Source organism: Perissodus microlepis, chromosome 23 (assembly GCF_051167445.1).
Source record: "Perissodus microlepis isolate ML-2025 ecotype Zambia chromosome 23, ASM5116744v1, whole genome shotgun sequence".
Lineage (NCBI taxonomy): Eukaryota > Metazoa > Chordata > Actinopteri > Cichliformes > Cichlidae > Perissodus > Perissodus microlepis.
Window position 1 is genome coordinate 15,897,837 of NC_140482.1, and position 14,978 is coordinate 15,912,814.

Sequence of the window (14,978 nt, forward strand, 5' to 3'; positions counted from 1 at the left end):
CGGGGCTGAGTTATTTGCCCCAGTTCATCTCGGCAAGTACTCGCTGGTGACTCTGCAGTCAGAGGAGTGAGACACAATGAGGAAAGCACGTCTTTTAGAGAGCCTGTCTGAGGAAACATCATCTCCCTCCCTCCCTCCATCCATCCCTCCCTCTCCTCCGAGACAACTTCAGCTCGAAGTTGTGTCTGCTGCTTTCATAAAGCCACAGTAATCATTTTTATGGGATCCAGTGCAGCTCCAGACAAAGAGCTTTGAAATGGAAAAACCAGGCAGCGACTGGTGAAAATTTCAGTTAAAGTTGGATGTAAAGTGTATTTTCAATATATTAAAGCAAATAAGAAAAGCATTTTGAAAAATACATTGTATGTTATGCAGTACATCTTCCTAAAGAATTCCTAAAATAATGCTGTGTCAGTAAGAATAAGTTCAAAAGCACAGAGCATATATTTGGTGTTTATTTAGATAAAAGATGCCAAACTTATTAAGTGAGCCAAACCAGTGAAACTTCCCTTTCTGTCAGTGTAAAGATGTTTGAATACATATTCAATATATACACATTCACTATATATACAAATTAATACAAGAAAAAAATAATACAATTTCAACAGCATCCCTCGGTTTTTCTATATTCTACATTTTATATGAAATGTTGCTGTAGTAAATGAAATAAATTTGCCAGAATGAATGAATAAATGTGTGAAATAGCTCATTGCCCCGACGCTCCTGTAATTAAAAAAAAAAAAAAAAAATCATTAATTCACAGAAATGTTTTATTAATTAATTCATTTTTACCATTGACCCGGTGTAAAAAACACATCTCTTTAGTCAATAGTGGAAAAAAATGTCATTTAAAATGATTTAGCTGTTTATCTATTACTTAATTACTGTGGTGTAATATGAAGGACAGTGGTAATGGGGGAGGTCTACATTCATAGGAAAAGCTGTAAAACTTGTGAAAATACACTTAACAGTTCAAAATCTACGTCCTTCATATATTCCAAAGCATCTAGTGGGCCAGATTGGAGGCCCCCCACCTCTTCTGCACTTTCAATGAACCCAGTTTTTTATTCAAAGTAATATATTTGCAATAAAAAAAAAATCTAAAAAAGGAAGGCATAAAAATCTGACATTCTTTTAATATAAGTTCCTTTGCCTGGTTTTAAATGTAAAAATTGTTTAATATATAAGATCTGTTTTGTTAAATGTTAAATAAGATTGTAGATTTTCTATGTATATTTAATTTTATGAATGCAAGATTGGGCTCAGATGAATCGGGTTTTAAACAATATGCTGTTCATTGCTGTAGGGTGACCAGATGTCTGGGACTGCGAAGCATTTTATCCACCCTTCCCTCTTCCCACACAAGGAGGCAATTTCCTGCAATTTGATTGGCTGCGGTTTACAATAGTGAACGCTGCCTAAGAAAAGTCTTACTTGAAGAGATGATCCATGCATGCATGTTTCCTGAAATCCAAAGACAGGAGTACAACAGTTGTTGTAACAGATACTGAAGCAGAAAACATGAATTGTATACAGACTATAACACCAGCACCATAAAAAAAACTTTACCTTCCACCTATGCTTATAGTAGTTTGGTGGGTTGCAAATGTATTTCATTTATGAATGATCAAAGTTTCTTCCTCTCAGCACATTATGCCCCACAGAGATATATGTTATGTTTTATAATGAACCTGAAAATATTATTCATGTTTTATATGGACAGGGATGGAAAGAGTACCTTCGGCTCATTGCATTTGAGTTGACCTAAACCTCCACTGACTGACTATCATTCATAAAACTTTTTAAACTTTCACTCAGTTTTCTAGAACTGAGTCTTAAGAATGCTAAAACAAAATAATATAAAAATGTCAGTAAATAATTAATCTGACATGTTTTAAATAATTAAAATTGGCAATTAATCATTAATTATATATAAATGTATAAATAAATCTATTAATTATGTAAATGTGTTTTTGATTAATTAAAATGAAAATATATAATTAAATAATTGCCTCAAAATATTTTTTTAAAAACTTAAAACGTATAAGTCTTTATACAAAACTATTTATTTCAGTATTTAATTTATTATTTCCTGGTTCTTGTGCTTCAGTGCACCCCATGAAATAAAATAAACAGTCATTGCAGCTTGTCAACAGTTGCTAACATCTGGTTACTCTGGCAGACTGATTTTGGATAATGGATTGATCCAGTGGACATGGGGTTGGCAGGTTTCCCAGAATGCATTTGGAATAAAATCACATCAGCTGTTTCCTCCACCACTGCGAAAGTGCCCTCAAACTGTATGTAAAGTTTTGGAACATGATTTTTCTCTGTCACCAAATGCATTTTTTTAGTTGTTTTTCTAAAGTAAAAATGTAATGGCATAATCTGAATGAAAATGAATATCTGGCTGGTTTATTGAGAGCCTGTTTGCAAAAATAATTACATTTTTTCATAGCTGTCAGGTCCTGTTAGCGTAACAGACAGCTTCCCTCACCCTCTGTCAGCTGACCGGGTGATCAGAGCCCATGGTACCCCTTCCTGACCCTCGCCTCTCAGTGAAGGTTAAACACAGGTGATAGGTGTCAATGGAAAATTGTATTTAGTAGTCAGTATAATCTTTTAATGATATAAGTTTGCATATGGTAGAATACTGCATGTAATCATTTGTGTTTAGAAGTATATAGTTGGTGGCATATTGAAAGAATGTCTCATCCTAGGCGGTCTGTAACATTCCAGGGTGTTCTGGCGTTCACCCCCACATCCTAGGAGTATGGGAGAGGTCGTACCTTGTCTTATTGTTTTACGGTAGGATTAACGTAGCTATATCTGTCTTAGTCTAAGTGCTTTTTGTTTAGATGAACTGCTGGACTTCGAGACCAGCAGGTTTCGGGAAGTCATTTGGGGTCACACTCTGACACACTCTGACACACACACACACACACACACACACACACAAGCGCTCACTGAAGCATATAAATAAAGACCAGGGCAGTCCTCAGTGCGAGTCTCAGTTCTGGAGGCTGCCCTTGCTAGCAAGAAGTTCTGTGTATTTCTCTTCTCTGAGTCTCTACTGAAGAAGTGTTTTAGAGTATATCTCTTAACATTATTTGGTCCTTCGAGCCGGATCAGAAAATATCAGAACTGTTATCTGTGACTCTGTTCCAGGATCCAGCACTGATTCCTGACGCCGTGGGGAGCCAGCACCGAAGCCTGTGCACAGCCCTCTTAGACGAGGAGAGAGCCCCAGGACGTGAATTCGGGCCTGGGCCGATGGCCTGGGCCGATGGCCTGGGTCCACGGCGCTGGGATTCAGTCTGATGATCCGAACCACCAGTGAGACGTCGGAGAGTGAGAAACACTATTTTGGTATATAAAACGGCCGCAAAGGTTTAAAGAAACGTGATAAATTAGGTTGGGTTTGCCGAAAGGAGCTGAATTAGACTTAAGTTTTAGAGGTAGCTGAAATTACTTCGTGACAAATTAAAATACGTTTAGGCAAATGAAAACACGTTGAGACAGAGAAATTAAAATAGGTTGGGTTCGCCGGAAGGAGCTGAATTAGACTTAGGTTTTAGAGGTAGCCGAAATTACTTCGTGACAAATTAGCGCGCAAATGTCTATGTGTGTGTATGTGTCTGGAAGTAAGTTGATTTTACAGCACAATACGCTGCTGAACTACTTCCATTTTTGTTTTCTTTGCTGAGGCTCACGTACTGGTGACAAAGGAGAACGGTTGAGTTTCATCTCATAAAACTGATACCGCTTCACCGTTAGGGTGAAGTCGAAGGCCGTATCAGTAAACCACTCTGAAGTCAAGCGTGCCATCGACGCCCCAGCAAAATCTTTGAAAATTGGGAATAAACAAGTAAAATTAACACCTGATGAGGAATGGTTAGAAAAACAACAAACCGGAGCAGGTAAAATAAGTGCAAATAGGTGGAGAAATCCACAAAAAGCAAAAACAAAAAAACAAAAAATGCAGATTCTTTAGATTGCCCTGATCAACAACAGCCGGTGCTCCAGACCATTAATTTAACCAGTTGTTAATAGTAATCTACATTAAGCTCAGGGTTGCTCAAATTCAGTACAATGACAGATGAAGTGATATAGGTAAATATTTAAACTAATGACGTGCATAGAAGCACTTGACCTGTTTGAAAGACTGTCGTCTTGGTTCAGATATAGAGCACACCTATGAAAATGACTAATATGCTGAACCCTGTATGAAGCAGCTGAAAACTACATGATGGAGAAGCTGAATTGAATATGAAAGTGCAAGTCTTTGCCACTGTGTGGGGCAAAGCACGCAACCACTGTGAGGTTGCGTTGCGGTCTCTTCTGAGCTGATGAGCAAGCTACACATTATCAGATCGAGATCTGGCTGAGAACTCATAAAAGAGAGGGAAATGAAACTATGATAACTATGATAACTTGAGTGTGAAGCGTTTCCGTGAGCAGTTTTCCTGTATCTTGACTCATGTGTGTGGAGTGTTCATAGCATCAGCATTATGTTTCTGTTTATTTGTTTTGGTGGGTTGAAAAATAGTTAAATAAACTTGTGATCATATTTATGGATCACCATGGCACATGCCACTGGCCAAATGATTTATTTACGCAGATGAAAAAGTGAGTGTGAATGTGTCTGACGTCACAGTGTCTTTGTGCGCTGTGTAAAAGTAATTGCCTCTGATTGTGAGAGCGGTGATTCTGCAGGTCACCAGCTATTGTAAAAAAAAATTTAAAAATTTAAAAAAAAAGAGTGAAAAAGAGACAAAATTTACTTTGTAGATGAAAAATAATCATAGGAAAAATGTTTTGTGTTGATCAGCCAAGAACAACTACAATCTCATTTTCTGCTTTTAAGAAAGGACTGTTCACAAAAACAGAGAGAGAGATGTGTGTTGATTAAGCAGTGATAATAATAATGAAAATGTCTTAGTTTGTCACTTTCAGGTGAAAAGCAGACCTGAATCAATTTTCCACATGCAGCGGTCGGAAGAAAGTCATAGTTTAACATCATTGGAAACATTCAGGCCAAGTTTCTGGCTAACTTATTTACAGCACCATGTGTCTCTCAAACTCACAAGCGAGCTCTCACTCCTCCCTGAAGACAAGGAATGCAGCTCCAAAGAGCAATAACATGGCAGATAAAGAGACAGCAGCAAAGTCCTGAGAAAAGAGACCCAGCAAGCAGCAGCAGTGTGGACAAACAGCATCAGAGAAGAAGAGCAAACCCATCATCCTGTCTGATTGGATGAATGGCACTGTGTTTCCAACAAGCTGCAAATTCACTGTGCATGTGAAAAGAATGTTTGAGGAGAACTGAGGAGACTGTTGGAGTTTGACATTTGCCACCTTTGGAGAAAATGGCAAGAAGAAACAGTGAAACACAGGATGAAGCTGAAGGAGAACTGCCTGCTATTGGACCGTTGAAGTGGGAGAGGACAACAGTGAGAGTAAGTGAGAATGCTGTTATTTAATCTGGGAAATCAAAATTTGGGTTAGCAAACCTGGGAAAAACAAAACTGACTGTTTAAGTGGGAAAATTGTGAAGGAGTCTGAAACACTGCAAAAAGAAACATACAAAATCACACACACAAGCAGAACATGCATTAACCCTACTAACACTTCCAAACACAAGAGAGCTCATGAAGATTAGACAACATCTTAAGCATGTGAGTCTGTTTACCATCTTGTCCAAGTCACTTAGTGTGATGAGAAGTGATGCAAAGATCAGTGGACTCATAGCACATCAGTTAAGAAATGATCAAATAATAGCAGAGAAGTGTGTAGGAAAGGCAGCTTTAAGAACATGCTCTGCTGGATATGCAGCTCCACAGACATGCATTAAACCTGCCTAATAACACAAACACACATGCAATGAAAATTAGCTTGTTATCTCTCATCAGTGTTAAAATAGTGTCAATTTAGCAGACACTTGTTATCAAATACTGAATTTATCCAATGCAAAAAATTGACTCTCTAGGTTGCAGGACAACAGTTTAATTTTTGTGGGAAAAAGATTCTGGTTTGACCAACCAGTGATCAGACAATAAATTTAGTTGTTGATATAGTAAATTGGGAGATGCTTCCTGCTTGATTGATGCAGCACAAGTAATTTACTGTATGAGGGAAATTCTATTTTTGTGATAACATTTTCAACGTGCATTTCTGTTGTCCTGTCAACTTAGTGGGTTAATAGCTGATATGCAAATTAGTTGATCGTTCTTAGATTAAGGAAAGGTGACTGAATTCTAGCACGAGTGAATGGGATGTTTGGAGTTTGTTAGAGTGGAGACTCTAAAACACTGAGTTTCCTGTGCGAGTGAATCCTGCACCCAGATACACAACTCTGAATACATAAGAACAAACTTCTTTTGTGAAGTACATGACAACATGTCACATGTTTTATGATGAAGAGAAAAAGGAAAACTGAATAAAATAGATCTGTGGCCTAAATGAGTGAAGAGCACAGACCTGGGGATTAAACTCATAGCTAATAAGACATATTAGGATTATGTTGTGTGTTGTGCAGCTGATGGTTGGTTTGGAGTGAATCTAGCTGATGATTTTTCTTTTGTTGTGAAGTTGAGCCTGCCAATTAGTATGGTGGTATGATAAACCATGCTAATGGTATGATTTACCCTCCTGAGATGAGGAGCTTGTGTCATGACTTAACAAGGCCTTTTTATTTTGATACTTTCACAGTGCACTGAAAGTTTTGTTTGATAATCTCTGTTATTTTTCATTTTATTTTTATTTTTTGAACAGGCATTGATTTCTGTTTGTCAATTTCTTTTCTTGGAGCAGATCTGCACGTCGGGAATTAAAAGTGCTATACGACATGTCGAGAAAACCGTTACAAGTGAGTTTCTCCACATTAAAATGGGCTCAGGAGAAAGCCACTTATTTGGGACAATTAGAAAATGAGAGTCCCTCCCTAAAAAGGATTCAGCGAGGTAATCCGATCTAAAGTTCTTCTTTTTCTTTTTGAAATGACGTCATTTTGCTGAGGGTGGAAACTAAATGCGACGATAGGTTCCACTATCAGCAAAGAAAGAAAGAATGAATGAATGAATGAATGAATGAATGAATGGAAATAAAAAACAAACTGACTGACTGGTAAAAGCTGACAAGACTTGACCACGACTCAAGGTTAACCCCCACCTGACAAAGGTGCAGATGAATTCTTTTTACATGAGCAGAAAGATGACGGCAACATCCGAGGTTGCATGACGATTTAACCTTTTAAATGCCACTTTCTGTGTCTGTGCATCTACCAGGTGTGTTATTAACTACCTTGTGTTGCTCACAGAGATTACTGTGAGAAAGAGTGTATACACCCGCGCAGCGCTAACATTTACATTTCTTTTTACAGCAGATGGTTAATCATGTGATTTGATCATGTGATTTACAGCAGGACACAACTTAATGATGTTTTTCTACCACAGGATTACTGAGATTTTGTGTGAAGGAAACTGTAGTTACAGGCTATATGTTGATGATGAAATTACACTGTGTTGTTGAGAGAATGTTGGAGAAAATGTGAATGTTACAGGGGAGAAATTAATACAGTTTGAGACATACTGTGATGAGACCATTGTTACTTTTTTCACAGCGAGTGTTAACATTATGACCTTTCACAGTTCCTCTGGAACCTGGATGGCCGACACCTGACAACCAGGATGAACCGTGTGTTTGGCTAATGTTGTTTTTCTTTAAGAGTGCTTGTAAAGGATTCAGCACAGACAGACAAGTGACAATTAAACAGATGTGCAGTGTTTATGGAATAGTTTAATATGGGCCTCATTAGCTGACCACTTTTGAGCTCATAGTGATTGATGAGTTGTGTGATTTTGCTTAAGAGAAGTCACCGATTACATTAATGTTGACTGAGTACATGGGATGATCCATGTCTGAGGCAAATTATGGAAATAATTGTAGTTTACTGATTTGAGAAAACCTGCACATGACATTTGTCTTGCTGATGCTGAATGCTTTTTACTCTTATGATACAATTGTTTATAGGTGTGAAGTTTGATTTCACTTCCAGATCTTGCTTTCCAGGCCATGATGGTGTGTATGCAGGCTCCTGGCAGAGCCAGGTGTTAAGCAAACTTAATATGCAAAACACACTAACATCTTTTATTGCAGGATTATAGGTCCAGGGTGGTGCTGGTCCAGGGTGGTGCTGCTCCAGAGGAGGAGACGCCCTGATGTTGCCTGGGACGTGATCTAGCTAACCTTTTTCTTTAAGATAGGAATCTGGTTTTGATGAGGTGACTCATGGGAGTGTCCATGCGTCAAGAGGAGGGGTCCAGGATTAACATGAAACAATGAATTAACATTAAATTTTGTTTTATATGATTTTTGCAGCGATTTATGTGATTAACAGTTCATTCAACGGGTATTAAACCTATGCAAGTGGTGCATCCATGTTCAGATGAGGCTTTGATGGCCTATAAGTGAAGTTCACTGAACAAAAGAATGTGGTTTGATGATTGTTGACATGCTCTCCAAATAGAAGTTTTTCCTCCTAGCAAGGAAATACAGGTGCAGCAGTAATCTCCTGAGAAATCTTCAGAGGCCCAGTGAGAAGCGAGAACCATTCCAGGCATAGCTGACAGCCCAGGCAGTGGTTGAGGTCAAAGGTCGAGCTGGTTGGGGCCCATCATGAGATCAGACTTTGGAGCCACAGCAAGGACCACAAAACTGCGTTGGAATGAGAGCTGTGCCAAGGGGGATTTCCAGAGGCCAACAGAGGAGATTGTGGACAACAGATGGGCACCTGAAGGATGAGGGGAGCGTGCCAAGCTCCATCGACAACGCAGAGGGAGTCTAAGGATGGCATCATGATTCTGTGAAAGCACAGGAACCAGAAGCTATGGTGGTGATGACAGCAGTTTCCTATGAACATCACCTAATGCTGTGTCACTATACTGTGCATACGATGGCATACTGAAGACTGCTGGGATCATAACAGCAGTAAGATAACTGGACCCAGCACCCTTTCCACAGAGGGGTTTTTCTGCAGAGGATGGACAGTAGAAGAGCCATAAGTATATCCACGACAGGACAAAGACAGAATCTGCAAATACAGACTATTATGTCTGTTCTCATATGCCAGTACGTCAACACACCCCACACTATATGTGTTCCTGGACCAACTCCCAGGGAAGAATTACTCCATGATACTAGCAGAGAAAGGGGGACTTTGTGTCCTCTTCAACAACACCTGCTGCATTTACGTAAAGACGATGTACATTCATCAAACATGACTGACGCCCTGAATGCTTTGAGACAGATCCAGCAGGCCCAAAATCAGGACTATGTAAGTGATACAAGTGACTGGTTTTCCTGGCTTTACACTGGCTCCTGGTTACAGGTGCTAAAAGGACTACTCATCGGAGTTGAAATATTTTTACTTTTAATTTGTGTCTTTGTAACATGTATACTGCCATGTCTAAAACTCATGATTAACCACATAATATTTTCTACTGTTGCTGCATATACAGCCGTGACAAATGATGATGATGACTCTGACCTGTTGGAACATGAAGACTTTGTGTGATTAATGACGATGTGACAGAAAATGTACAACAAGATGTTACATACTGATATCTCATTTAAAGTTTTACTGACAACAGGAGGGAATGTCAATGGAAAATTGTATTTAGTAGTCAGTATAATCTTTTAATGATATAAGTTTGCATATGGTAGAATACTGCATGTAATCATTTGTGTTTAGAAGTATATAGTTGGTGGCATATTGAAAGAATGTCTCATCCTAGGCGGTCTGTAACATTCCAGGGTGTTCTGGCGTTCACCCCCACATCCTGGGAGTATGGGAGAGGTCGTACCTTGTCTTATTGTTTTACGGTAGGATTAACGTAGCTATATCTGTCTTAGTCTAAGTGCTTTTTGTTTAGATGAACTGCTGGACTTCGAGACCAGCAGGTTTCGGGAAGTCATTTGGGGTCACACTCTGACACACACACACACACACACGCACACACACACAAGCGCTCACTGAAGCATATAAATAAAGACCAGGGCAGTCCTCAGTGCGAGTCTCAGTTCTGGAGGCTGCCCTTGCTAGCAAGAAGTTCTGTGTGTTTCTCTTCTCTGAGTCTCTACTGAAGAAGTGTTTTAGAGTATATCTCTTAACAATAGGTGATATCTAACAGGTCATGTTTGGTTTATTTTAGTTTTGTATTCGTTCCCAAGCAAATCAGTTAAGCTGAGATTATTGTTTAATTTCATAACTGTGTAGTTTTAGTGAACCTTACAGGAATGCTCTCAGTATATATTGAATTGAATCATTTGCACGTCTTTATTTCCTGATGTGCACAGGTCATACTTTTTGTTGAGAACAGCTTGTTTTCAATTAAAACTAACATAAAAAAAAAATGTAATACAAGTGAGAGCATTTTCACTGGGAGCAGAACCATCTGGACCAGCATGTTGTTCATGCTGGTCATGGATATCCTGATGAGTGATGTCAAGCCTGCTCCAGAAATTATTCAATTGTTTCTTTCTTAATATTTATTCAACTGTATTCAAAACACCAGATGTCTGCTATAAGTTTTGGAAGTCTGGAGTTTAAAAAAAAAAAAAAGAAAGAAACATCTGAGCTGTGTGTTTTTTCTTCAGGTAGCAGTGGGAGTTACTTGTATAATGTTTTTAAGACAGCTCAGTATGAACTAAGCAGTTGATTCATCTGTAATATTTAATTTGAAATAATGATGTACAGTTATTTAACACCTTTTTCCAAATCAGTTCAGTGTTTATCCCCTTTCAAAATAATTTTATATTTTTTTATGCCTTTCCCAACTTTGATGGGTGAGTTTGACAAACAAAATTAATTTATGATGCACTGCAGCACAAGAACAATGAAAATAATAAACTAAATGTGAAATAATAAAATATGTATTTAAATAAAATCCACCCATCAATTATCTTCCACTTAAGATAATAAATTATACTTAATCCAAGATAATTAATGATACATTTCGTTAAATGTATAATGGTTTATTTGTTTCATTTGGATTTCAGTATAGTATAAAAGCCTTTTCTCTGCCTCCTTTCCCACGAGGCCCTTTTTTCTTTGGCACTTTAGCGCCCTCTATTGTTTCCGCCATTCTTTAAATTGCTTCCCTGTATGCGGCATCCTTGGCACTTCCTTAAACTGTCACGGTGGCGGATTTTTTTAGAAAGGAATATCTACTTACTGCTCATTCAAGGTTGGTTTGCGCTTCTTTACGATAGTTTTCTGACTGAGAGCCAAGCAGAAAAACATGTCACTTCACAGCGTGTGTTTTAAAACTGCACTTCCGGTAACGGTATTTTGTAACAGCTCGAGTGTGGTGTGGAGTGCAGGGGCTGGTGGGTGGTAGAGGGGAGTGTGGAGGTGTCACAAGAGCAGTTGGGGGTGCTGATGTTTGAGATCCTCCACACCTTTCTTCTGGAGAGGTGTGCAGGTGGTGTTGGACGTATTTTATTATAGTAATGTTTAATCTGTGCATGTAATGGTAATCTGCTGATTGTTTACCTAATTAATGCGTGTAAGGAGTGCAAATTACTAAAATAAAGTGTTACATAGATTTGACTTTCATTTTCTTTTATTTTGAAGGTCTGATCATTTTAAATTAGATCAAATTTCCACCTCTGGACAAGTGACTGATATAATACAGAGTAATAGTTAAAATTGATAAATATATTTGCCAGTAATACTTGCTGCTCACAGAGGTGTTTCTCCCTCTTTACACCACAGGTGTGTCTTTGGTCCTCTGTCCTCATGACTCGGGTCTTTGTGTACGGCATCCTGAAGAAGGGGCAGCCCAACAACTACCGCATGTTCGACAGCAACAATGGAAAGGCCGAGTACCTTGGCTTGGCGTTCACTATCCAGAAATACCCGTTAGTGATCACCACCAAGTACAACATCCCTTTCCTGCTCAACATCCCTGGCCAGGGTCACCGAGTGCACGGGGAGATCTACAAAGTGGATGACCAGATGCTGAAATTCCTGGACAATTTTAAAAGCATCCCAACGTTGTACCAGCGGACGGTGGTCCAGCTGGAAGTGAAGGAGTGGGTGGGGAAGACGGAAGGAGACGAGAAGGTGTCACCGGGGAGCATCACAGATGCGTTTGTGTACACCACCACGATGTACCAGCCAGAATGGCCCTCGCTGCCGTGCTACGAGAACTACGACTCAGAGGGAGCTCACGGGCTCAAATATAATAAGGAAGAAAAGCTATAAAGGGACTGATCTCACCATGCTGATGCAACTGGCAAAGTTGCTTTTATTTTTATAATTTATCTTATTGCTGTGCACCTAAAACAATGCCCTGTAAACCTTTGTCAAAAAAATGAAGCTGTAATGTCAGACCCTAACCCTTTTTTAAAAAAAAAAAAAAAAAACTGTTAACAATGTGTAATTGTGTAGTGCTGACTACTTGCTGGCAAATATCGTGAGCTAATAGAATTTTACATATATATTGTATGTAAAAAAATAAACAAAAACCTGCATGTAGCTTCCAGGTCAAGCTAATGCACAAGTGCCTTGAACCTGCATTGTACAGGGAGTGCAGAATTATTAGGCAAGTTGTATTTTTGAGGAATAATGTTATTATTGAACAACAACCATGTTCTCAATGAACCCAAAAAACTCATTAATATCAAAGCTGAATGTTTTTGGAAGTAGTTTTTAGTTTGTTTTTAGTTTTAGCTATTTTAGGGGGATATCTGTGTGTGCAGGTGACTATTACTGTGCAGAATTATTAGGCAACTTAACAAAAAACAAATATATACCCATTTCAATTATTTATTTTTACCAGTGACACCAATATAACATCTCCACATTCACAAATATACATTTCTGACATTCAAAAACAAAACAAAAACAAATCAGCGACCAATATAGCCACCTTTCTTTGCAAGGACACTCAAAAGCCTGCCATCCATGGATTCTGTCAGTGTTTTGATCTGTTCACCATCAACATTGCGTGCAGCAGCAACCACAGCCTCCCAGACACTGTTCAGAGAGGTGTACTGTTTTCCCTCCTTGTAAATCTCACATTTGATGATGGACCACAGGTTCTCAATGGGGTTCAGATCAGGTGAACAAGGAGGCATGTCATTAGTTTTTCTTCTTTTATACCCTTTCTTGCCAGCCACGCTGTGGAGTACTTGGACGCGTGTGATGGAGCATTGTCCTGCATGAAAATCATGTTTTTCTTGAAGGATGCAGACTTCTTCCTGTACCACTGCTTGAAGAAGGTGTCTTCCAGAAACTGGCAGGACTGGGAGTTGAGCTTGACTCCATCCTCAACCCGAAAAGGCCCCACAAGCTCATCTTTGATGATACCAGCCCAAACCAGTACTCCACCTCCACCTTGCTGGCGTCTGAGTCGGACTGGAGCTCTCTGCCCTTTACCAATCCAGCCACGGGCCCATCCATCTGGCCCATCAAGACTCACTCTCATTTCATCAGTCCATAAAACCTTAGAAAAATCAGTCTTGAGATATTTCTTGGCCCAGTCTTGACGTTTCAGCTTGTGTGTCTTGTTCAGTGGTGGTCGTCTTTCAGCCTTTCTTACCTTGGCCATGTCTCTGAGTATTGCACACCTTGTGCTTTTGGGCACTCCAGTGATGTTGCAGCTCTGAAATATGGCCAAACTGGTGGCAAGTGGCATCTTGGCAGCTGCATGCTTGACTTTTCTCAGTTCATGGGCAGTTATTTTGCACCTTGGTTTTTCCACACGCTTCTTGCGACCCTGTTGACTATTTTGAATGAAACGCTTGATTGTTCGATGATCACGCTTCAGAAGCTTTGCAATTTTGAGACTGCTGCATCCCTCTGCAAGATATCTCACTATTTTTGACTTTTCTGAGCCCGTCAAGTCCTTCTTTTGACCCATTTTGCCAAAGGAAAGGACGTTGCCTAATAATTATGCACACCTGATATAGGGTGTTGATGTCATTAGACCACACCCCTTCTCATTACAGAGATGCACATCACCTAATATGCTTAATTGGTAGTAGGCTTTCGAGCCTATACAGCTTGGAGTAAGACAACATGCATGAAGAGGATGATGTGGACAAAATACTCATTTGCCTAATAATTCTGCACTCCCTGTATGGCCAGCCTGTCCTTCCAAAAATGTGATTGCATAGAAGTCTGTGAGGAAATGACCCAACTGCTTACTTGATTTATGACCTCACCAAAGAGTTTCCTTATGAGTGTGTGGTCTCAATGCCATTAAATAAGACTTTTATTTAATGGCATCTAGGTTAAGAAAGGCTTAGAGCAGGTGTGTCAACCATGAGGCCCAGAAACCAGATTCAGCCCGGCAAAGGCTTCAAATTTAGCCGACTGGGTGGCTTTGGAAACTTTTACAGCTTTTCACACTGAGAAAGATCTCAGATTCCTTTTAATTCTTTTCGTTTACTACAATAAAAAATGGACTTGCACTGTAAATATGCAATTAAACGAGTTTACACTGACAGAAAGGCGAGTTTTACTGGTCCGGCCCACTTAAATCAAAGCTGATTGTATGTGGTCCATGATGTAAAATGAGTTTGACACCCCTGTCTTAGAGCATTTATATCACACGGATATGAACTCTGGTGTGTTTAATCGTTACATTCCACTTGTCTTTGATTACCTCTGAAATAAAAATTCATTCCTGATTTCTTTTGTTTGATCTGTGCTGTGTTTGTTCCATCCAGGGGATAAGCTTTTATTCTGCGTTGTCATAAGCAGAATAAATATCCTGCAAACTACTTACAGGGATTTAGACATATGTATTTATCTTCTTTATTACAAGAGTCACGTATTCATGATACAACCTCTCTAATCCAGCAGGTGTCGCTAAAAGACAGGCTGTGTTTTTGTACCAGCAAACCAGCAAAGCAAGAGATGTGGCCCCCTCAAGTCTGCTGGGGGGCCTCATCAACTCACTGGTTGC

At 39.3% G+C, this 14,978-nt stretch overlaps 1 protein-coding gene across 1 annotated transcript; it reads left to right on the forward strand.

The window, feature by feature from the left end:
• The first annotated feature begins 11,115 nt into the window (after nucleotides 1–11,115).
• LOC146361077 (gamma-glutamylaminecyclotransferase B-like) lies at nucleotides 11,116–14,693 on the forward strand. The gene is made up of 2 exons (XM_084922658.1): nucleotides 11,116–11,246; nucleotides 11,777–14,693. Exon 2 carries the CDS (start codon nucleotides 11,801–11,803, stop codon nucleotides 12,266–12,268), a length of 468 nt encoding a protein of 155 aa, XP_084778784.1. The 5' UTR covers nucleotides 11,116–11,246; nucleotides 11,777–11,800; the 3' UTR covers nucleotides 12,269–14,693.
• Nucleotides 14,694–14,978: the final 285 nt, after the last annotated feature.